The sequence below is a fragment of the Heloderma suspectum genome, chromosome 5 (genome assembly GCF_057233095.1).
Source record: "Heloderma suspectum isolate Gila_16-S chromosome 5, 16-S_ref, whole genome shotgun sequence".
NCBI lineage: Eukaryota > Metazoa > Chordata > Lepidosauria > Squamata > Helodermatidae > Heloderma > Heloderma suspectum.
The window spans coordinates 65,959,900-65,984,285 of record NC_139462.1 but is presented as its reverse complement, the minus strand read 5'-3'; the positions used below and the strand labels follow the sequence as shown (position 1 = coordinate 65,984,285).

Below are 24,386 nucleotides of genomic sequence, written 5' to 3'. Positions count from 1 at the left end.
AATGAAAATGAATATTATTATTCTTTGCCTCTTTGAAATATGTCAAAGATTAAAAAGAGAAATGGAATGAGATCTCTCTATATAGGAACCCTTAAATGCAGCTCTGGTTAAAAACTGTAAAATGAAATGGTATTCACCAATAGAAATAAATGCTGTGTAACTGTAGTAACTTAACTCTCTCTCTGTCGTTTCTAGTACTGCACCACAGTTATAAACAAAGTTAATGTATCTTTGCAGAGCTAAATTAAATAACCAGCAATTCAGTGTGTTTATAGGAATCTATAAACTGAAGATTACTTCTAAAACATTATAAAAAGGAGAAATGAGCCAGCATTAGAAATTACTGCCATTATGATCAGCAATCAGTTTCTCAGATTTAATGCAAATGCTGTATCTCTAGTAGTAACCTTTCTTCCAATAGTTTGGATAGAAAGAATTCTTTAATAAAAGCGTTCATAGTCAACATTGTCCAGTTAACAAATAAAATAATTGACAAAATAAATTAAGTCACTTCTTGCCTCAGAAAGAAGAAAATTTTGAAATAGTTTTTGTTTCCCCCCAATTATACATTTCCCTAATAAAATAGAGTTTACCCTTCAGTTTAATAAGTGGGTTGTATCCAGTGCTATGTGAGCATTTGCACAATTCAGAAGTCTGCTTACACAAGCGGGCTTTCCCCCTCCCCCTCCTTTTACTGCATTCCTTGTACTCTCTGAAAAGCCTTTCCTGGGGGGGGGGGGGGGCTCAAGGAAGGCCTAGAATGTGGTGTGTGAAGCTGCAGGGGGACTGGGGAATCACCCCAAATCAAGTGGAGACCATTTGCAATAGCAGCTTCCCATTCACACAAGCTACCTCAGCCCAGTTTTTCGCAATTTCCCCTCTCCTACTGCAACTCTCCATCCCAGACCTTTCCTGAGGGTCCTCCAACCTTCAGGGGAGATTTTCAGTGGACATAGGGGCCTACTCTGTGGATGAAGAGTAAGAAAGTCCCCTTGCACAAGTGTAAGCTTACCTTGTAAGCTCCAGAGGTTACTTAAGACAGATTTGATGCTCAAATTGTTGTGCTTGGAAGTGGAGTGAACATTTTAGATACCAGGGATCTAAAATTGGTGGCCTAAATCTTGAAACTGTTGATTCTTCACTAGTCATTCAACTGTATTTTCTAAGCCTCAAAGATCCTACCCTCTGTGAGTGAAAGAGCCGACCACTGATCATTTCAGATAATGGAAGAATAACACTGGTATTAAAACCAAATTGTAGTGCACCACAAACATGGAAGCAAATGAAATTAAAGTGTACCAGTTCTAAAGGTGCCAGAAGGGCAGGGTGTACATCTGCCTTGGTTATTGTATGTTGAATAAATTCAAAAGAACATCTCTTTCAAATTTCTAATATGGCAGAGCTGTTGAGTATACAAGAGCTGCCAATTGTACAATATACAATGTTAGCACCAGTTCACACATAGCACGAAGCTTCGGAAGGAAATGACTCTCTGATTATAAGCATTATTGGGCTATAAGATGACCTTGAATTTATATGTCTAACGCATGGTACTAGGAGCAGTAAAGCTTGCTTGAGTAAGCTTAATTACACACTTTATAAAAGTAAATTGAAACTTTAAAAGTAAATCAAAACTATTGTTCACCCTTTCATGAATCTTATTTGGTATGCACAGAAACTGTGAAAAGACACAGATACATTCATGAGTAAAAATAAATTGGCTGCTATTAGAGCTGTGTGCACATCTTGATTCCACAAGTACGCAGAATGTAGTAGATAGAAATTCAGCTTCATGAGAATTTCTGCTGTGATGTGTGTGTGTGTGTGTGTGTGTGTGTGTATAAATATATATATATATATATATATATATATATATAGAGAGAGAGAGAGAGAGAGAGAGAGAGAATATATAGTTGAAGGATTGTGGGAAATGCATCCTGAAATTCTAGAAGCTAGAGAAATATCTGGAGTATAATTTCTAGTGGCTGCAGACAAGGCCCTGTATAGCTCCTTGCCCTTCCACATGACTAGCAACACTGAAAACAAATATAGAAGCAGTAAAAAATGTGAGCAAAGTTGAATAATTTCTCTAATTTTCTATATTCTGCAGTTTGCTTAATATATTTGGTTTGCACCATGCAGTTTTCCTTAGTCCATATTTATGACTTCCTAGGTGCTGAGTTCTAATTAGTCTTTTATCACAGAGTTCAAAATACACAGTCCTGGGAGTAATGCATTACTTCTTCCACTTAAGAATCAATTTGTTGTGAATTTTGTGTGAAGAGGTTAATAATTCAATCTTCTTTTTACTATTACTGAATAGTAATAGTAAAATTGAACATTGTTTGTTCTTCAGGGTGTATATAAAATATACACCTTCAGATTGCAATGGAAGATGCCATCCTTATAGTCCTGAAGGCAAAAATCTAAGGTGTAATAGCACAGATTAAATTTTTGAATGGTCAACAAGATTATCTGTTCACATCACCTCTGATTATACTCTGAACAGCACAGATATAATATTGCTAAAATTAAACTGGATTAAGTATTCCTTGTGCTTTTTAATTCTTAACCTGAACTTGGATGTTACCATATTAAGCCCCTTAAATTTTTTGGAAATAGATTTGGGGCAAGGAAGCTGGACAAAGTCACAGTTATCAGGTAGCATAGTAAGACTAATAGTTGGCAAAAATAAGGTGTACATTGGTTTTCAAAGTTAGAAGGAAGCTCTGAATCAGGATAGGGAACCTAGTCCTGGTGTCACATAAGAAAACAATAAATGGGAGGTCCGGAAAAGAAAGAGCATTGGCCTTAACTGTACAAGCACATACATCCAATGGCTGTAAACTTTATCCATGGATAATATTTCACATAAGGTTTATTGATGTTAGTATTAAGGGCCTGGCAGTTGGAGATCCCTAAATTCTTTCCTTTTAACGTTACAACATTAGTTTTATTTGCAAAACAGTTATTCATCCCAGTAAGTTCACATTATAGAGACTTTCTCTAATTATAGATAAAGTACTGCCCTTTTTAAAAAACAACAAGGCATACAATCTTATATTATCATGTCGAGTATGCATAGATCACTGTGCTTTCATCTCATGCATGGCAAGTGCAAATATGGATTGTATCAGAATTTCGAACATGCACCTCATCATTTAGAGTAGGTCACTGTCTCAAGTTCCAAACTTTTTTCTATATGTTGCTCAGTCATCTTTTCCCACAAAACTTCTAAACATAAGCAGTGTGGATCCCTGAATTCATTGAATATTTCCCTTCCCTTCCCTTCCCTTCCCTTCCCTTCCCTTCCCTTCCCTTCCCTTCCCTTCCCTTCCCTTCCCTCCTACATGGTTTGGGGAGGAGGAATTAGATGCTTCACAGAGCTTAGAAAGGAACAATACGTAGTACGAACACAAACTACCAGCATAATTATCTTCTAAGTGACACTTCTCTGAGCATCAAACTAAGCAAATACTTGTGCATGCATTGTGGATGAGATCAAAGACTCACGTAATGTAGGTTCATGAACAAATGCATGTGTCAGGAAAGGAATTCACTGATTTTAGTTTAATACTTTTTGTCTTCCCCTATTCTGGGCTTTGGGAAAAACGTAAGAAAAGCTCAGTGATGGGGGTCCTTGCTGACACTGGGGCTGTTTGCGTGATATGACAACCCACCATGGGTTATTTAGTCCACAGTTAGCCTGCAGAACATGCGCAGCCACCATTTGGAATATGTAACCCCCACTTGGGTGTTATCATGTCATGTGAACCCAGCTTGGGTGGGTTATATAAGGGTTAAACTTGTGATGGTCTGTTTTAGGGTTATGTGAGGGTTGTTTAACCCACAGTTCTCACAACACAATCCCTGAGTGGGCGTTGCATATGCAAAGTGGTACCCACGTGTGCTGCAGCTCATTGTGGGTTAAATAACACATTTTGTTCGAACCTGGTCACTCCTTGTTACAGAGATGAATTATATAGTTTACTCCTTCTCAGTGATGTAGTGATGAGTGACCCTGCAGTTGTCTGTATGTAAAAACATAGTGTATGTAAATATAATTAATGCACTGATGTTGAATATTATGACCATGTGTAAGCAGGGAGATGGAGTCCTGGTTGAATATAAGTACTCGATATTTTGCACCACCTGAACAATTGTATTTGTTTCATATACTATTTGTTTTAAAGACCATAGGCTTATTCATAACTGCATCTGATGTAGCCTCGACCATTTTGGGGATGTGAAATCATTCAAAGGAGCACATAGATACTTAGCCATTGCAAAAAATGAACTATTTTACATGAACTGAAGTAGTGTTTATAGGAAGATGGCATGCTGCAACAGGAATAACTATATTTGGCAGCAAACACTTTTCTTCTTTAGCTCCTAATTGATTATCAGTTAATTTTACTTAAATTCAGAGGCAAACGGAGCAAGGTCCCAGGACTATTACCTTGCCTTTGTTGGTAATAGTTTGAAATTATCTTATACGAATTCTTCTTACTCCACTTAGAAAGCTGAAGCAATAGACATTCCTGCCTGAGAATTTGAAGGCATAACTCAAAGTTTGAGTTATGAGGGTATAATGTGTTTTTTCCAGTAGTGTGTCTCATCATTTTTTCTTTGGCATTGTAGTTTGCAGAAGAGAGGATAGTTATAGTATCTTATTTTGCCTTTATTATTTGTTTGTTTGTTTATTTATTTGAATATTTCTAGACTGCTTTTCAAAATATTTTTCCTCAGGAAAACATACAAATGCAATAAAATCATTTTAAAACAAACATCAGTAACAACATTTAAAATAATAAAACAAAGAGCAATATATACTATTTCAGGCAGCAATACCATCATAAGTTCTAAAACCATTACACACAGTCATTTTAAAACAACAGTGAGCAGCAGAAAGATTAACTTACCCTCTTTAACTAAAAGCAGACTAAAATAAAATATTTTCAAGGCCTACCTAAAAGAAAATTAAGAGGTAACTAAACATACTGCTAGGGAGAGGGAGTTCTATAAAAATGGGGCCACCACTGAAAAGGTCCTGCCCCTTGTGTCTCCCAATTTAACTATTCCTACTAGCAGGCATAGAAGCAGGACCTCTGTAGCTGATCTTAATGCTTGGACAGGTTCATGTGGTTTTAGGCAGTCCTTTAAGTAACTTCGTTCCAAACAGTTTAGGGCTTTAAAGGTGAATACCAGCACTTTGAATTGATCTCAGAAGTGAACAGCCAGCCAGTGCATCCTGATGCAAGACTGATGTAACATGGTCCAATTGCTTAGCCCCCACTAGCATCCAGCCTAATGCATTCTGCCCTAGCTGAAGCTTCCAGATCTCCTTTAGCTAGCATAGTGAGAATTATAGTGACATCACTAACAGATTATTATGGATATTTTGCAGATTTAGTTTTGTCATTTTCAGATGTGTGAATTTAAACATTATTTGAAAAGGAATATGAGGCAGTAATTTGAAACAAATGAAATTTGCCTGTTTTTGTGTCTGAATTATCCACCTTATCAATCCCATCCCTCATTGACTACATCTGTACATGCCCAGATCTGTGCCATATTAACGGCAAACCGTTTTGCCCTACAGCAAACTACGGAAATCACTGGGGTTAGGGAATAATACACATCTTAATTCTAAAGTAAATGTAGAAATTGCATTTATGCCTTACTTTCATGTTGTGTTTTGGAGTTTGACAGCTAGGTTAATTGCCAGCTGAATATTTTGTCATGTGCCAGTTTTGATCATATGAATACTTATCAGGGATTTAAATAATAGCCACATTCTTTCCTCTTGCACTGTGTCCTTGTAAGAAAGACCTCCTGTTCAGTTAGTATTCAAAACCTACTTTTAAATCTCACATACATCTTCAGACTCTTGACCATTGAAACAAGGCATTCCTGTGAAACTGCATTATATTACTAACTTAGACAGTACATGCCTGTAGCCATCAAAATAATTAGAAACTGAGATGATACATACTACATGGAATGCAGTGTTCAAGGAACTGCTACATAAACATAACTGAATGTGTGGTCTTTTTCATTTACTATCTTAAGAGATGGGCTATGTGGTATTAACGAAATAAGCCAGATAATTACACACTGATCTGGTTCAGACAACATGATAGCCCATCATGGATTAATTAACTCTCAGGGTGCTGCACCGCTTGCCGTCTGCCATTATGAATATGCAAGCCCTGGGCTTGTCATGTCATCTGAACCCAAGTGGAAGGGGTTATTTGAGGGTTAAACAAACCTCACAGAATCCATGATCTGTTTTAGGGTTATGCAAGGATTCAAATGACATAACAATCCATGGCTATCCCGGCTGGGGCTTACATATTCATAATGGCAGTTGGCATGCATTGCAGCTCCTCAAGAGTAAATTAACCCACGATGGGCTGTTGTGTCATGCAGACTGGCTCAATGACAGCATTTGCACATAATGCTAAACCATAATTTAGCACTACATGCATGAGCAGAAAGGAACCTTCACAAAGGGCTGGGCTGGCATGCTCCTCCCTCCCCTTTTTCCATGGAACCGGAAAGATGTATAAACCAGAATTCTTCTTTGCTGTATTAGATTCCTGGTTTGTTATTATGTGTGAACCAAGTGTTGTCCTTTAAAATAAACTCTAGTTTTTTAAACAAGCCAGCAAAACAAGGGTTTGTTGTTGGCTTGTGTAGCAATTGACTAGAATTTCTTTTATGCTACAGTTCCTGATTTGCAGGTAACGGCGAACCACAAATCTGCTAAAGGTAAACTTCTGGTTTATTCCTCCTCCTCCTGGAGACATAGAAGGGGAAAGGGGAGGGGAAGCGCATGAGCCAGTGGCTTTGCACAGGCTCCTTTTGCTCATACGAATAGCACTAAACCATCCTTCCTAAACCTGGTGCCCTCTAGATGTTTTGGACCATAATTCCCAGCATTCCTGACCATTGGCCATTCTGGCTAAGGATAATGGGAATTGAAGTACAAAAAATATGGAAGGCACCAGGTTGGGGAAGGCTGCAGTAAGCTACGGTTTGCATTACTTTTGAATGTTCCCAATGTTATCACAACATTAAATTTCCCCTGATTAGATTGCTATAAGATAATATTTCTAGGCAGAACATGTATGCCATTACTTTTTGGTTCCCCTATGTTCAAAAGCATAACCAATTGCTTCGAAAACATGTGGTCTTTCTGTTTTCCAATGTCTTGTGGAGGTGCTGTAAATGCTGTTCCAGAATAGCTTCTCTTTCTATATTGTTTCTTTCAAAATTGTTTTTCTTCATAAATGGCATTGGAGTAGCAAATCAAAACTCTTTCAGCCCAGATGAGTTTGAGAGAAGACGTGCTTGTCTGATGTGCTATATATTCAGTTATTAATTTTTCTGCAAATGGTTTTCCTAATCTGCTGTGTTCACAGATGAGTGCCTTATTAAAACCATCAAATTTTATGGTGCCCATTAGTAAGAATATGAAGTAAGAAAATTACCAGTCAAAATTCCCTTTTTCCTTCCTAATGTAAAATGATGTTTACAAAATATTGGTTTAGAGCCAGGAATCAGGAAGATTATACTGTGGCAGATGTACATATGGCTATAAAATCCCTTTTGTAAGAAGCAAAACCAAATGAACCTTAGATGAAGTTACTATTATAAACTTTGCATTTTTACTTCTCTTTTTTTATTTAAAGTTTATGATTTTCTAAGGAACATTTGGATGACTGTACACCCGCTTCTCATTTGAATTCCCACAAAGACTGGGTGGTATTGCAATAATTTTTCATCCCAGTGTTTTTTATAGCAATTTTCATATATTGAAAAACTTTCAGTGTTCATAGTTCTATTAAAACAGTACTATGGAAGCTAAACAAACTTTTGTCTCTCTCAGAGCTGGAGTGGACCAGAGAAGTTACTTGCCTTAGATGAATTGATTGATAGCTGTGAACCAACACAAGTGAAGCATATGATGCAAGTGATAGAGCCCCAATTTCAACGAGACTTCATTTCCTTGCTCCCCAAAGAGGTGAGGATTTTCAGATAATACTGGGCTCTGGGTACTGTTTGACTATGCAATGCATCATCTGCCACCTTTAAACATTTCCTTGCTAATTACAGTATTCAGTATTGTCAGTGTAACACTTAATTGGTGTTAAAGAGGGCTGCAAGTTGACAAACTGCCATGACTTAATAATGTAATTCTTCGATTAATGTATGCTTGCAAGACCAGTGACTTCGTTTCAGTGACTTGGATATGTCCCATGCTGGTTTGTTACAATTGAGTCTTATATTTTAGTTTTCTTGAAACCTTTTAGGAAATGATTTCTAGTCCATTGTTTCGTTATGATTTTAGTCTTAAATATTTACTATGTTACTGGCATTTTAGCTTTTCATCTTGTCTCTACTACATTTTATGGAGGGAGTAAACAGCCATATGGCTTGTTACACAATTATCTTTAGTTATATAGAATATATAGGCTTGTCATTCAGAATTTATTTATATATAGTTCCATCGAGGTTAATTGGATTCTGGAAAGTGTGATTTCAGGATTGTGACTGTATCAGTAGTTTGTAACTCCTGCGTTCTGCCTTGTCTGAGGATGGCAGCTGGAAGGTTGCAGTCAACTTTCATTACAACTCTCTCTGTGCCCTTACTCAGCCTTTGTCTGGACTTAGAAGACTACAGCTATTGTGAACTGCCTAGAGAGCCTCTGCTATTGGGTGGTATAGAAATAATAAAAAAAATAAAACGGCTACTTTACAATACAGAAGATACGTTGTTGTTCAGTTGTTAAGTCGTGTCCGACTCTTCGTGACCCCATGGACCATAGCACGCCAGGCCTTCCTGTCCTCTGCTCTCTCCTGGAGTGTGCTCAAGTTCATATTCATTGCATCAGTGATGCTATCTAGCCATCTCATCCTCTGACGTCCCCTTCTCCTTTTGTCTTCAGTCTTTCCCAGAATCAGGGTCTTTTCCAGTGAGTTTTCTCTTTGCATTAGGTGGCCAAAATATTTGAGCTTCAGCTTCAGTATCTGTCCTTCCAATGAGCAGTCAGGGTTGATTTCCTTTAGGATGGACTGATTTGACCTCCTTGCAGTCCAGGGGACTCGTAAGAGTCTTCTCCAGCACCACAGTTCGAAAGCATCAATTCTTCGGCGCTCAGCCTTCCTTACAGTCCAGTTCTCACAGCCATACATTACTACTGGGAAAACCATTGCTCTGATTATACGGACCTTTGTCAGCAAGGTGATGTCTCTGCTTCTTACTATGCTGTCTAGGTTTGCCATAGCTTTCCTCCCAAGGATCAAGCGTCTTTTAATTTCATGGCTACAGTCACCGTCATCTTGGAGCCCAAGAAAATAAAATCTGTCACTGCTTCCATATCTACCCCTTCTATATGCCAGGAAGTGATGGGGCCAGATGCCATGATCTTCGTTTGTTTAATGTTGAGTTTCAAACCAGCTTTGGCACTCTCCACATTCACCTCAACAAGAGGCTCTTTAGATCCTCTTCACTTTCTGCCATTAGGGTGGTATCGTCTGCGTATGTGAGGTTGTTGATAATTCTCCCGGCAATCTTAATTCCGACCTGTGATTCATCCAACCCGGCATTTCTCATGATGTACTCTGCATATAAGTTAAATAAGCAGGGTGACAATATACAGCCTTGTTATACTCCTTTCCCAATTTTGAACCACTCGGTTGTTCCATGTCTGGTTCTTACTGTTGCTTCTTGACCCTCGTACAGGTTTCTCAGGAGACAGATAAGGTGGTCTGGTACTCCCATCTCTTTAAGAATTTGCCACAGTTTGTTATGATCCACACAATCAAAGGCTTTCGCATAGTCAATGAAGCAGAAATAAGACGTTTTTCTGGAATTCTCTTGCTTTCTCCATGATCCAGCGAATGTTGGCGATTTGATCTCTAGTTCCTCTGCCTCTTCGAAACCCAGCTTGTACTTCCGGTAGTTCTCGGTTCACAAGCTGCTGAAGCCTAGCTTGTAGGATTTTGAGCATCACCTTGCTGGCATGTGAAATGAGCGCAATTGTACGGTAGTTTGAACACTCTTTGACATTGCCCTTCTTTGGAATTGGAATGTAAACTGACCTTTTCCACTCTTGTGACCACTGTTGAGTGTTCCAAATTTGTTGGCATATTGAGTGCAGCACTTTTAACAGCACCATCTTTTAGGATTTCAAATAGCTCAGCTGGAATACTGTCATCTCCGCTAGCTTTGTTGTTAGGAATGCTTCCTAAGGCCCACTTGACTTCACTCTCGAGGATGTCCGGCTCCAGTTCAGTGACCGCACTATCATGGCTATCAGGGACATTCAGATCTTTCCTGTATAGTTCTTCTGTGTATTCTTTCCACCTCTTCTTAATCTCATCTGCTTCTGTTAGGTCCCTGCCTTCTTTGTCCTTTATCATGCCCGTATTTGCATAAAAGGTTCCCTTGAGATCTCCAATTTTCTTGAAGAGATCTCTAGTCTTTCCCATTCTATTGTTTTCCTCCATTTCTTTGTATTGTTCATTTAAGAAGGCCTTCTTGTCTCTCCTTGCTATTCTCTGGAACTCTGCATTCAGTTGGATATATCTTCCCCTTTCTCCCTTGCTTTTCGCTTCCCTTCTTTCGTGAGCTACTAGTAAAGCCTCATCAGACAGCCACTTTGCTTTCTTGCATTTCTTTTTCTTTGGGATGGATTTCGTTGCTGTCTCCTGAACAATGTTACGGACCTCCATCCATAGTTCCTCAGGCACTCTGTCTATCAGGTCTAATCCCTGAAATCTATTCCTCACCTCCACTGTATATTCATAAGGGATATGATTTAGGTCATACCTGAAAATGGTTTAGTGGTTTTCCCTACGTTCTTCAATTTAAGCCGAAATTTTGCAACAAGCAGCAGCTCATGATCTGAGCCACAGTCAGCTCCAGGTCTTGTTTTTACTGACTGTATAGAGCTTCTCCATCTTTGGCTGCAAAGGACAGAATCAATCTGATTTCGATATTGACCATCTGGTGATGTCCATGTGTAGAGTTGTCTCTTGTGCTGTTGGAAAAGACTGTTTGCTATGATCAGTGTGTTGTCTTGGCAAAACTCTATTAGCCTTTGTCCTGCTTCATTTTGTACACCAAGGCCATGCTTGCCTGTTATCCCGGTGATTTCTTGACTTCCTACTTTAGCATTCCAATCCCCTATGATGAAGAGGACATCTTTTTGTGGTGTTAGTTCTAGAAGGTGTTGTAGGTCTTCATAGAACCGATCCACCTCAGCGTCTTCTGCCTCAGTGGTTGGGGCATAGACTTGAATTACTGTGATGTTGAATGGTTTGCCTTGGATTCGTACTGAGATCATTCTATCATTTTTGAGATTATGCCCCAGTACTGCTTTTCCAACCCTTTTGTTGACTATGAGTCCTACTGCATTTCTTCTAAGGGATTCTTGCCCACAGTAGTAGATATAATGGTCACCTGAATTAAATTTGCCCATGCCTGTCCATTTTAGTTTGCTGACTCCCAAGATGTCGATGTTCAATCTTGCCATCTCATGTTTGACCACCTCCAGCTTACCTTGATTCATTGATCTGACATTCCAGGTTCCTAAACAATATTGCTCTTTACAGCATCGGATTTTCTTTTCACCACCAGACACATCCACAGCTGAGTGTCCTTTCGGCTTTGGCCCAGCCGCTTCACTCTTTCTGGCGCTACTTGGAAATTCCCTCTGCTCTTCCCCAGTAGTATATTGGACACCTTCCGACCTGAGGGGCTCATCTTCCGGCGTCATCTCTTTTAGCCTTGTGATACGTTCCATGGGGTTTTCTTGGCAAGAATACTGGAGTGGGTTGCCATTTCCTTCTCCAGTGGACCACATTTTGTCAGAACTCTCTGCCATGACCTGTTCGTCTTGGGTGGCCCTGCGCAGCATAGCTTATGGCTTCACTGAGTTACGCAAGCCCCTTCGCCACAACAAGGCAGTGATGTATGAAGGGGACAGAAGATACAGACATTATTAATACATGTCTCCCTTGCTTGGAAAATATCTTCCATAATGTGAGAGCATCATAAAAGATTTTTTTTTTAATAAATTGCCTATCCCTGTTCAAAGATTGCCTGGAGCTAGAATCATGGATAATAAAAATAGGAGAACAGATTATCTCTAGGAGAACATAACAACTAAGACTCCTTATTCTGATCCTTAGGCAAAAGTGTGAATGGGCATTATGCAACACAGTACAGTTCAACAAATCAGATTAGGTCAATGGGAAAGTAAATTCTTGACTCAAGTACTCTCCATTGGGAACCCACAAGCTAGTGAATGATTTGGTGGGACTAAGGATCTGTTTTTCATCAGTTCTTTTAACAACACCTGTTATAGTTGGTGGAATGGATAGGATTAGTATCTTTCTCATTGACTGGTACATATTACATTGTCCCTGGTAGAGTTTGTCTTCAATTTTAGCTGTACCTGTAGTATTACATTATGTTAGTCAACCATTTTCCCTATTTATGCTTTTATTTGATGTTAGTTGGCCAAAGCATCTAGTTGTTTGGAATATGCAAATCTTTATTGTGATCTATGGTACATGGATTTCTCACTCTTAATAGATGCTATTACTGTAAAACAATTTTGCCTAAAAACAAGTTTTGGTTACTCATTTCCTTGAACAAGTTGCTTAAAAAGTAAATGACATTGGCTTTAATGAAAGCCTTTCTCATAGAAGCACTTCTGTTCTGTCTAGTGAAACTTGAACAATGTATTATATTCATCTCTACACTAATAATGTTGTCACAGGCAATACAGAGTGAACTCTTGAAATAGTCAGTACTCAGAATGGTTTATGAAAGAATACTTTTCAGGAAAATTGCTAAAAAAGAAAGGCTAAGTGTACAACTAGCTTTCACTTCCTTTTTACAGTTGAAAATTTCCTGTAAAGAATAACTGACATAAACAATAGTGCCTGTGCTATTCTAAGTTGATTTCTCATGGAAAACACCTCTTAAAAGATCTATAGGCCATTGTAATGGAAAATAATAGTTCAGAGGTTTCCATATCCAGATACGCTAAATTAATAAGTGAAACGTGTATATGTGCAATTCCGTTATTGATTGTCATTAATGTTCTGTGTGTATCAGAATATCAGCAGTACTTTAGGCAACCACTGCCAACTTTTAGCTTCAGCTAATTGTTCCTTTGCACTAGATTAAAAAATAGGAGTGAGAAAAGGGTATTTCAGCAGCATTCTACATCATACCGAGGAAATTATTAGCCTGTGATAGGCAGTCTCTCTTTGTGTACTCCCCCCACCCCGCCCTCACATCTCTTGGCAAGTCTTAATGAGCACTATTTTTAAGAGTATATTGTTAATGCTCTGGGTGGGGCAGACACATTTTTTTTATGTGTTAGCAAGCTTTGCCCAATCCAGCCCTTCACCCTTTGTGGATTGTTGTCATTTGGTTGCCTGGCTCCCACTAGCAAGATCGGTGCTGTCAGCTATAGCATACGTAAGTCACTGGAACACTAAACTGGTTTGAAGGCTTGGTGCGGATTGAGGATTGTTATTGTGTGTAGGAGTGGAGGCATGCGGGGCTGCTGTAAGTATAGTGCAAGGCAGAAGATGTTATGGCAGTGGGAGGCGATGACATCAACTGAGGGGAAGGCTACTGAGATAGCTTTGTGCTGTTTCTCCTTCTGATCTGCCCCCAGCCTCAGTAACTCTCATGGCTGGCCTACAGTCCCCTCTACTCTGTGTGTGCTATTGATGAATGGCAGGTCAGCTAATGAGAAAGGATGTATCATTTGTAATTAATCCAGGAAGAGCATACCGATCTAGCCTGTGTCACTAAGTCCTGGTTGGACAAAGTGGGAGGTGCTAACCAGTCCCAACTCTGTCCATTGGGGTTTCAGGTGCAGCACGAAGTTCAATTAGAGGAGTGGATCAGTAGTATTGCTTACTCTATAGGGATTCCATCTTGCTGGTCATTTACCCCATCCAGCAGTAAGCTAGTTTTGAATCTCTGTACCTGGTGTTGAGAAGCCCAGAGAAGATTGGGATTCCGTTGAGCAGTGCGCTAACAGTCTCACTTCCTTAGCTGATGGAGGTGGTTTTAAGTGTGGTATTGAGGGTCCCAAAGCTGGTGGTTTTGGGGGACTTCAATATTCACATCAAGGCTATATTGTCAAGAATGGCTCAGGATTTCATGGCTGCCATGTCAGCCATGGGCCAATCTCAGTTAACATCTGGCCCAATGATTGTTAACAAGGCATACTTTGTACTGTGACAATCGTTTTCACTATGGGGAAATGGTCTGAGTTGGGGAGCCAGTAGTGGCTGCATTGACATTAATAATCAGATCATTATCTGATCAGTTTTGGTCTTCAGGCTACCCATAACCTCTGCAGGGCTAAAGGACCAGATCTAATGGTCCATCCCTGGAGGCTGATGGATCCAGATGGTTAACTGAAGTCTCTTACGGATTTTCCTTCAGGTTTAGCCAGCAGTTCTGCCAAGGCTCTAGTTTCTACTTGGAATGAAGGATGACCCAGACTATCAATAAGATCACTCCTAAATGCCCTTGAACCGACCGTAGAGTTAGTGCTTGTTGGTATTCCAAGAATCTGGAAACCATGAAACGCAAGAAGAAACAACTAAAACACAAATGTCAGAAGTTGCAAGGCAAATAAGATTTAAGAATCCACTTCTTATCTTATTCTGTGGTGGTGATGGAGGCAAAAGGATCTTATTTCTCTGCCACCATTGCATCCTCTCACTGTCATCCAGTGGAGCTTTTTCAGGTGGTGAAGGGCCTCCTTGGAGTCAGTTCTAGAGTGCAACAGCTTGACTTCTCAAAGGCCCACTGTAAACAGTTTGCTGGACACCTTGCGATAAAGTTGCTCATATCCATGCTGACCTGCATGCTATTGTTTTGACAAGGTACAAGAGGGGCAAGGCTAGTGTACCATCTAGTCATGTTATTATGGTTTCATTTTGGCTTATGCAACCTGAGGACATGGACAACCTGCTTGGAGGTTTGAAATGGACCACTTGCTCCTTGGATCCTTGGCTATCCTGGCTTATGAGATCAGCTGGAGCTGGGCTGGGTATTTGGACCTCAAAGGTGGTTAACACCTCCTTGAGGGATGGCATGATCCTTACTTCATTGAAAGAAGCAGTGGTGAGGCCACTCTTGAAGAAGCAAAGTTTAGATCAATAGGTGATGCTGGGAGACTTCTGTTCCACTCCATTAGCTATTGGCCTATGATGTGCCGCAAGTTTCTAGTCTGTGCCTCATGATTTTTAACATCTACATAAAACCAACCCATTGTTTGGGTTGAAATGTCATCAGTATACGGGTGATGCTTTCTACCTCAAGAGCTCCAACTCTTCATTTCCATCCACTTCTTCCAGGGAAGCTGTGGAATTGAATCAGTATCTGGGGGCAGTTTGGGGGTAGATGAGGGTAAACAGGCTGAAATGTAATCCAGACAAGACAGGGTGCTGTTCATAGGGAAGTCTCTTACTCTAGATGGAGGTTTGCATCAAGTCGTAGATGGGGTTACAGTCTCCTTGAAGGATCAAGTACGCAGTTTTACTGTTTTCCTATACTATGTGCTAACTGGGGACACTCAGGTGGTGGTCATGGCCAGTAGTGTAGGGTTGTTGTTTTTTACCAGCTTAGGCTTGTCTACTACCTGAAGCCCTGTCTGGAGTGAGTGGATCTTGGCTTAGTTATTCATGCTCTAGTGACATCCAGGCTAAACTGGTCTAATGCATCTCCCTATTAAGATACTGTGGAAACTTCCACTGGTGTAGAATGCAGCCACCTGAGTACTGTTGTGGGCTGGTTAGTCAGATCCTGTGACATCCATACTGCACCAGCTGTGTTGGTTCCCAGTTCATTTTCAAGTCCAATTAAAAGTGCTGGTTTCCTCCCTGCCCAATATTTTTATTGATTTTCTTGATACAGTTACATATTCAGTTGTTCATTCATTATAAATGTACAAACTATCAAGAATAATCAATCATTGGGTGAACTGCATACAAGTGATGTTTTACAATTAATTCAGGGTTCTGATGTGCATACAAAAATTAGTTGTGTCAATACTTCTAAGTGATAACCATTTTAGTTACGTTCTTCCATTTATCCCAAAAAGTCTTTCCAGCAAGACCCATTTGAGTGTGGAGGGTCTACGTTGGTTTTCTTATTGTCAAAATGTATAAAAGCTTCCCAGTTTTCGTAAAAACAGTTTTTTATAATTTTCAGACCTGAAAATGACCTGACATGTTAATTTCTCCATTAATGAAATAGACCAGAGTGCTGTTTTTGACCTCTAAAGCCTTGAGTGTTTTGAGAGCAAGATACTTGAAGGACTGCCATCACTCATATCAGCCTGCATGCACTTTAAGGTCAACAACTGAGGCCTTCTAAAATGCCCACCAGTAAGAACAATCACGTGGGCAGGCATGGGGGAAGGGACTTTTTCAGCAGTGGCTCCATGGATGTGTAATGCACTTCCAATCAGTGTTCAGCAGGCCCCTCATTACATGCTTTTAGTAGTGCTTTAAAGTTCTTATAAAAGTGGTTTTATTGGACTGCTGTTGGTTGTTCTATCTGTATTTCTTCATTTGTTTTAGTATTTTTCTGGTCTATTTTTCTGGTATTTTTCTTTAATAACGAACCTGATTAATGTTTTATTGTGCTGAAGTTTGTTGTTTGTATTTTTTGGATGCCCTCTTAGTTTTTACACTTAAAGGAAGCATATAAACCTTATAATAAATAATGACTAAACTAAGCTGGATTCCTGAATTTTTTGAAAATGACAAAGCAGGTCCACTGAATTCAGAATCAGGATTCAGAATGTTCTTATTCGTGTCTAGAACGTGTTTGCAAGGCTTTAAAAATAATTTTTTGACAAATTCAAACAACAACAAACAACTCAACATTGTATATGTTCAAGTTTGTTTTCTAACAGCCATTGTTGCATAATATAGTGTTACTTCTGTTAAGGAGGAATCATTATAGGATATAGTGCACTGCTTTACAATTTTCTGCCATTTTCTGCCAAAAAAAAGAAAGAAAAAAAAGAATTCTGGGCCTAGTCTTGAGTTCATTGCTGATTACCACTCCTTGAAGCCTCCACCATCAAAGATACTCTTGTATATTAATTAGATTAGCTGCTACTATTGGTTGTTGTTTTTAATGTATTGCTTGTTTTATTCATTTAATTTTGTAGTTTTTTTCTGATTTATTTTAATGTAAAGTCTTGTGGGACTCCTGGAGATCAATTTTGTGGCTTAAAGGCAGGCTAACAATAAAATCAGTCTGCCAAGGTGCCAGCACAGTGTCATCATATTAGAAAAAATTTGCTTCAGGTGTGAAAATTGATTTCTTTATACCGGAAACAGGCATCCTGGTGCCCTACAGATGTTTTAGCGTGACTTCCATATGTCCCAGCCAACATGGTCAATGGCTAGGGATTATGGGAGTTATAGTCCAAAATATCTGGAAGGCACCAGGTTGCCTACCCTTGCTCAATATTTGAACAAAGAAGTCGTCCCCTTAAGATGCCTTGAGCAGTTGAAACATAGCAACAACAAATCCAGAAGACAGTTTTAGCTAGCAGATGTGTAGGACTCTTAATAGTGACTATTATGGTATCTTGCCCATTCTTTCTACTACCACTGCCAGTGGCTGCTGAGGCATGATGCCTGTGACAGAGACCAGGTTCTCACAATCACCACAGCTTAAACAAGCCACAGTGGCTTTTTAAACCCATGGCACATGCCAGGGCATGCTGGGCACCATTTACCTAATTACCACCTGCGTGCAGCTTATTTTGTCTTCCGAACCTGGGCGGCATGGTTCAGAGGGAAACAATGCTCAAGTAACCCAACAACAGGCCATGAGTTATTGACCCAAATTGTGCAAACTAGTTCAGTGAAGAGCTTGTTAGACCCACTTTTTCCTATATTTTAATAAATAGTTGAAGGTAACTTTAATGGATGTAATGTGTGTCCTTGCAAACAGTGGTTTTCTAATAAAGCTTTATTGAATATACCTTTTTGTAAAGTATTAGACTGGAAATGCTTAAATCCATCAGCTGAGTGGCTGGTTAAAGTAGTCTTTCCAGTGCATTAATATGGCTATAGGAAAGAGAACGGGGAAAATTATTCTATTTTGTGTCATGTAATCAAGGAATATGTAATCAGAGGGAAGATTGAAAAGATTCTTTTCTGTGCAGCAATGCATTGGTTTCAACATGCTATGCTGGAGGATTAGGAATATTTGAGAAATAGCATTATTTTGTGATAGTAAAGAGCCAGACTCATGGCATGTGGTGAGAGAGAGCGAGGGGGATCTGAACATTCTCTTCAACTAGTTTGATTTGCCTAGTTGGTTACATCATTGGACCAATTTTAACACATGACTGGAGTTACAGGTAATCTCTTGACTTCTCCGCAGCGTTTACTGGTGACTCGAGTCACTCTATATACTGCATCGTTATATAACTCGGTTTTTTCCCCATATGGTTCTGTACACCATTTTATTCAGGCAAGAAATCTACAAGCTTGTTCTTCTCGACCTAAGAAAAACTCCAGAGGCCATGTGCTGCTTAAGGCTTGGCATGGCTATTGATGTCTGAGCAAACATTTGTTTGTGCAGAAGTGCCAAACATAAAATGCTAATGCAGTTCTGTGCACAAGGGACTCTTAAACAAGGAACAGGCTTCCTGATCACATGCTATATGACTGGAAGGGAGTGCAGAAGAATCAGTTAGGGTTCTTTCCTGGCACAACTGGCATGTTCTTATGCTTATATTCATTAAATCTACTGCATCTTGAGTAGCTTCTCATGGCAGAACTAAATTCTGGTTTCATTTGGTGGTCTCCTTTTATTACAGCCCCCATAATATTTTTTTTTAATATTGTATATTTCCTTAAAAGACTCATATTGCAAAACACTATTTTTCCTGTTCCATTTTTTTCCCCATGGGCAAGGTTTCTGCTGTAGCTTCTTACCTTGTACATTGATTACAAGAGCCTGGAAATCTTTGTCTCCCTTTCCTTTGTTTTATTACTGTGTCCCAATTAATGATAAATGTGCTTCTCCACCCTCTCAGCTCACCTTGTAATTATCTTGTTTTTTTCCAGACCTTTTGAGAGAAAGCTCTAAGTCTTTCTCTTAGTCCAGGGGTGGGCAGCTTGTTCCCCTACAGATGTTTTGGCAAAACTCCCAGTTTCCCCAAACTTCCCTGAGTTTCCCCAAACTCCCATCAGTCCTAGCCAGCATAGCCAGTGGTGAAGAATGATGGATGAGCTGAATACCAAAAAATCTGGAGGGCCACAAGTTGCCTATGCATATTTACTCAAGTAAGTCCCACTGTGTTTAATAGTGCTTAGTCCCAGGTAATAGTGCATGGGATTGCAGACTACACAAGTTTCAGAAGGTTAAGCCTGGGGAGTGTACCCCCAGCATTCCCTGGCAGTCCCCCCCCCCTTTCCTAAACAACCTTAGTATTGTGAATAGTGAAAAATCGGTAGGGGAACAGGCCCAGTGCCAGGGTTGAGGGGGTCTTGGGCAAACTGCCCATCGTGTGTGTGTGTGGGAGGGGCAGGGTGTTTCCCTGCCAGGCTTACTGGTTGATGGAGCAAGTGGGAACCAGGTGTAGGGAGACTATTGCAGGGCCACCTGGTCCACCAGACTTTTCAGCATGGGTCCTTGAAACAAAAAGAGGGGGGGAAAAACCTGTCAGCCCAGGTAGATCCTGCCTGAGTTGGCATAACTTGCTTGCTTTCAAGGGTTCATGCTGAAAGACATGCCACACTGGGTGTGGCATGCAAGGGATGCCATCTTGTTCCCCACATAGTATTCCTATCGAAGGGCAAGCTCAGAGGCCTTTGAGATGAAGGTGGTGGCCACTGCAGAGCCATGTGGCCTGGCACTGAAAGCACCAGGTCCTATAAACTTTTTTTTAAAATTAGAAACAATACATCCTGGTGGGCCTGTGGAGCCTATGGACTTTGGCATTTGCCTGACTGTGATGGGTGCTGACACTAGACCTGGGTGCGAATAAGTAGGAGACGCCTTGTTAGACCTTAAGGCTAGATTTTTGTAAATATGCTCAAAAATGCCCTTTATAATTCCCCTGGATCCCAGTGACAGTTTCCAGTATCCCCTGGCCCAATTTCTTGAACATGGAGGCATTGGAAGCCACTGTCCTATGCAATGGATACTCTTGAGCATGATCAAAAGTATTCAGGCCTTAGGGAAGAGGCCAGGAGTCTTAACAGCCAGCCTCTTCATTTCTGGTTCTCTCAGTTTGGACATGTACATTTCCTTGGTGAAAGGGAGAGGGGGCTGTTTGGCAAAAATTCACCCTCAAATTTGAGAGTGTTCCCATATGTTTGTAATGGTTTCTGATTTCCCCCCCCCTTCTGAAATTTACTACTATTACTAGTCTTAATACCTGGCTGTTTGGTTTTTAAAATTGGATTGCTGTCCTTTTTAATTATTTACTTCCTTTTTAACTGGGGGAAAATATGCATAGGAACTACATGTTTCTTGCTATGTCAAAATATTTTCTTTCACAGTAGTCTGCCTCAGTTGTTGTTGTTTTAGTTATTGTTGTTGTTGTTGTTCAGTCGCTCAGTCGTGTCTGACTCTTCATGACCCCATGGACCATAGCACGCCAGGCCTTCCTGTCCTGCGCTCTCTCCCGGAGCGTGCGCAAGTTCATATTCATTGCATCGGTGATGCTATCTAGCCATCTCATCCTCTGCCGTCCCCTTCTCCTTTTGCCTTCAGTCTTTCCCAGCATCAGGGTCTTTTCCAGAGAGTTTTCTCTTCGCAGTTTTAGTTATTACCCATTATTTAAGTGTAAGCCTTTGTTCCTATGATGAAGAAGAGCATCTTTAAAATCTTGAGAGGAGTAGCTGTCATCTCTTTAAACCTGCAAAGCTGTTTTCATTAACTACAAGGCAAAGATAGATAATAGCATAAGAGCCATGCTTGTTCAGACAAAAAGCCTATCTAGTTCAGCAGTCTGTTTACATAGCAGCTAACCAGATGCTTGTGGGAAGCCTACAAGCAGGACCTGACCACAGTTATAGCACCCTTCTGCTAGTCTTCCCCAGCAATTGGTACTCAGAGGCATAATGCCTCTGATAATGGAGCCATCATGACTAGCAGTGATGATATAGGCTCTTCCTCCATTTGCCATGTGACCTTGTATATAAGCAGCCTCAGGACACAAATAGGCATTTCATTTAAACCAAGGGGAAGTCTTGGTTTAAAGACTGAGGAGCAGTATCAGCCACTGCAACACCTCTGTCATCCCAAAAGCTGGGAAGAGCATGACTCCTGTCACAGCTATCCCAAATTTTCTTGAATTTAAAAAAAATTATCCTAAAATTAATCTGTTTCCCCAGACCTTTACACCCTAATTAATCCTTCTCTGTTTTCCTTCTAGTTTGTCCCTTTCTACTGTAGCATCTTTTAATTATAAGTCTTGAGGCAGAGCCTTGCTTTGACTTTATCTAATGTACATCACTCATAAGCGGGGACTTGTACAACAGTTTGTGGTTCACATAATTTGGTACTTATTTTGTTTTTGTTACTCTCCTCCAACTTTTTAACTGTAAATTAAACACATTATCCCCTTCATGGATCACTGCCTTGTTGTGGTGAAGGGGCTTGCGTAACTCAGTGAAGCCATAAGCTATGCCGTGCAGGGCCACCCAAGACGGACAGGTCATGGCAGAGAGTTCTGACAAAATGTGGTCCACTGGAGAAGGAAATGGCAACCCACTCCGGTATTCTTGCCAAGAAAACCCCATGGAACGTATCACAAGGCTAAAAGAGATGACGCCGGAAGATGAGCCCCTCAGGTCGGAAGGTGTCCAATATACTACTGGGGAAGAGCAGAGGGTATTTCCAAGTAGCGCCAGAAAGAGTGAAGCGGCTGGGCCAAAGCCGAAAGGACACTCAGCTGTGGATGTGTCTGGTGGTGAAAAGAAAATCCGATGCTGTAAAGAACAATACTGTTTAGGAACCTGGAATGTAAGATCAGTGAATCAAGGTAAGCTGGAGGTGGTCAAACATGAGATAGCAAGATTGAACATCGACATCTTGGGAATCAGCGAACTAAAATGGACAGGCATGGGCGAATTTAATTCAGGTGACCATCGTATCTACTACTGTGGGCAAGAATCCCTTAGAAGAAATGGAGTAGCACTCATAGTCAACAAAAGGGTTGGAAAAGCAGTACTGGGGCATAATCTCAAAAATGATAGAATGATCACAGTACGAATCCAAAGCAAACCATTCAAGATCACAGTAATTCAAGTCTATGCCCCAACCACTGAGGCAGAAGACGCTGAGGTGGATCGGTTCTATGAAGACCTACAACACCTTCTAGAACTAACACCAAAACAAGATGTCCTCTTCATCATAGGGGATTGGAATGCTAAAGTAGGAAATCAAGAAATCACCGGGATAACAGGCAAGCATGGTCTTGGTGTACAAAATGAAGCAGGACAAAAGCTAATAGAGTTTTGCCAAGAGAACACGCTGATCATAGCAAACAGTCTTTTCCAACAGCACAAGAGACAACTCTACACATGGACATCACCAGATGGTCAATATCGAAATCAGATTGATTCTGTCCTTTGCAGCCAAAGATGGAGAAGCTCTATACAGTCAGTAAAAACAAGACCTGGAGCTGACTGTGGCTCAGATCATGAGCTGCTGCTTGTTGCAAAATTTCGGCTTAAATTGAAGAATGTAGGGAAAACCACTAAACCATTCAGGTATGACCTAAATCATATCCCTTATGAATATACAGTGGAGGTGAGGAATAGACTTCAGGGATTAGACCTGATAGACAGAGTGCCTGAGGAACTATGGACGGAGGTCCGTAACGTTGTTCAGGAGGCAGCAACGAAATCCATCCCAAAGAAAAAGAAATGCAAGAAAGCCAAGTTGCTGTCTGATGAGGCTTTACAAGTAGCTGAGGAAAGAAGGGAAGCGAAAAGCAAGGGAGAAAGGGGAAGATATATCCAACTGAATGCAGAGTTCCAGAGAATAGCAAGGAGAGACAAGAAGGCCTTCTTAAATGAACAATGCAAAGAAATCGAGGAAAACAACAAATGGGAAAGACTAGAGATCTCTTCAAGAAAATTGGAGATCTCAAGGGAACGTTTTGTGCAAAGACGGGCATGATCAAGGACAAAGAAGGCAGGGACCTAACAGAAGCAGATGAGATTAAGAAGAGGTGGCAAGAATACACAGAAGAACTATACAGGAAAGATCTGAATGTCCCTGATAGCCATTAGAGTGCGGTTACTGAACTTGAGCCGGACATCCTCGAGAGCGAAGTCAAGTGGGCCTTAGGAAGCATTAGTAACAACAAAGCTAGCGGAGATGACAGTATTCCAGCTGAGCTATTTAAAATCCTAAAAGATGATGCTGTTAAAGTGCTGCATTCAATATGCCAACAAATTTGGAACACTCAACAATGGCCGCAAGACTGGAAAAGGTCAGTTTACATTCCAATTCCAAAGAAGGGCAACGCCAAAGAGTGTTCAAACTACCGCACAATTGCGCTCATTTCACATGCCAGCAAGGTTATGCTCAAAATCCTACAAGCTAGGCTTCAGCAGTATGCGAACCGAGAACTACTGGAAGTACAAGCGGGGTTTCGAAGAGGCAGAGGAACTAGAGATCAAATTGCCAACTTTTGCTGGATCATGGAGGAAGCAAGAGAATTCCAGAAAAACGTCTATTTCTGCTCCATTGACCACGCGAAAGCCTTTGATTGTGTGGATCACAACAAACTGTGGCAAATTCTGAAAGAGATGGGAGTACCAGACCACCTTACCTGTCTCCTGAGAAACCTGTATAATTGTCAAGAAGCAACAGTAAGAACCGGACATGGAACAACCGATTGGTTCAAAATTGGGAAAGGAGTACGACAAGGCTGTATATTGTCGCCCTGCTTATTTAACTTACATGCAGAGTACATCATGAGAAACGCCGGGTTGGATGAATCACAGGTCGGAATTAAGATTGCCGGGAGAATTATCAACAACCTCAGATACGCAGACGATACCACCCTAATGGCAGAAAGTGAAGAGGATCTCAAGAGCCTCTTGTTGAGGGTGAAAGTGAAGAGTGCCAAAGCTGGTTTGAAACTCAACATTAAAAAAACGAAGATCATGGCATCTGGCCCCATCACTTCCTGGCATATAGAAGGGGAAGAAATGGAAGCAGTGACAGATGTTATTTTCTTGGGCTCCAAGATCACCGCAGATGGTGACTGTAGCCATGAAATTAAAAGACGCTTGTTCCTTGGGAGGAAAGCTATGGCAAACCTAGACAGCAT

General features: G+C 40.5%; 1 protein-coding gene across 5 annotated transcripts in view; it reads left to right on the top strand.

Annotated features, from left to right (window-relative positions):
- Window positions 1-24,386, top strand: part of FBXW7 (F-box and WD repeat domain containing 7) — a 200,450-nt gene that overhangs the window by 137,558 nt on the left and 38,506 nt on the right. For all 5 annotated transcript variants that reach the window (XM_084856270.1, XM_084856267.1, XM_084856268.1 and 2 more), the window contains one exon: window positions 7,895-8,029. In XM_084856270.1, the coding sequence (XP_084712396.1) occupies window positions 7,895-8,029 (135 nt within the window). The remainder of the gene's footprint in view (window positions 1-7,894; window positions 8,030-24,386) is intronic.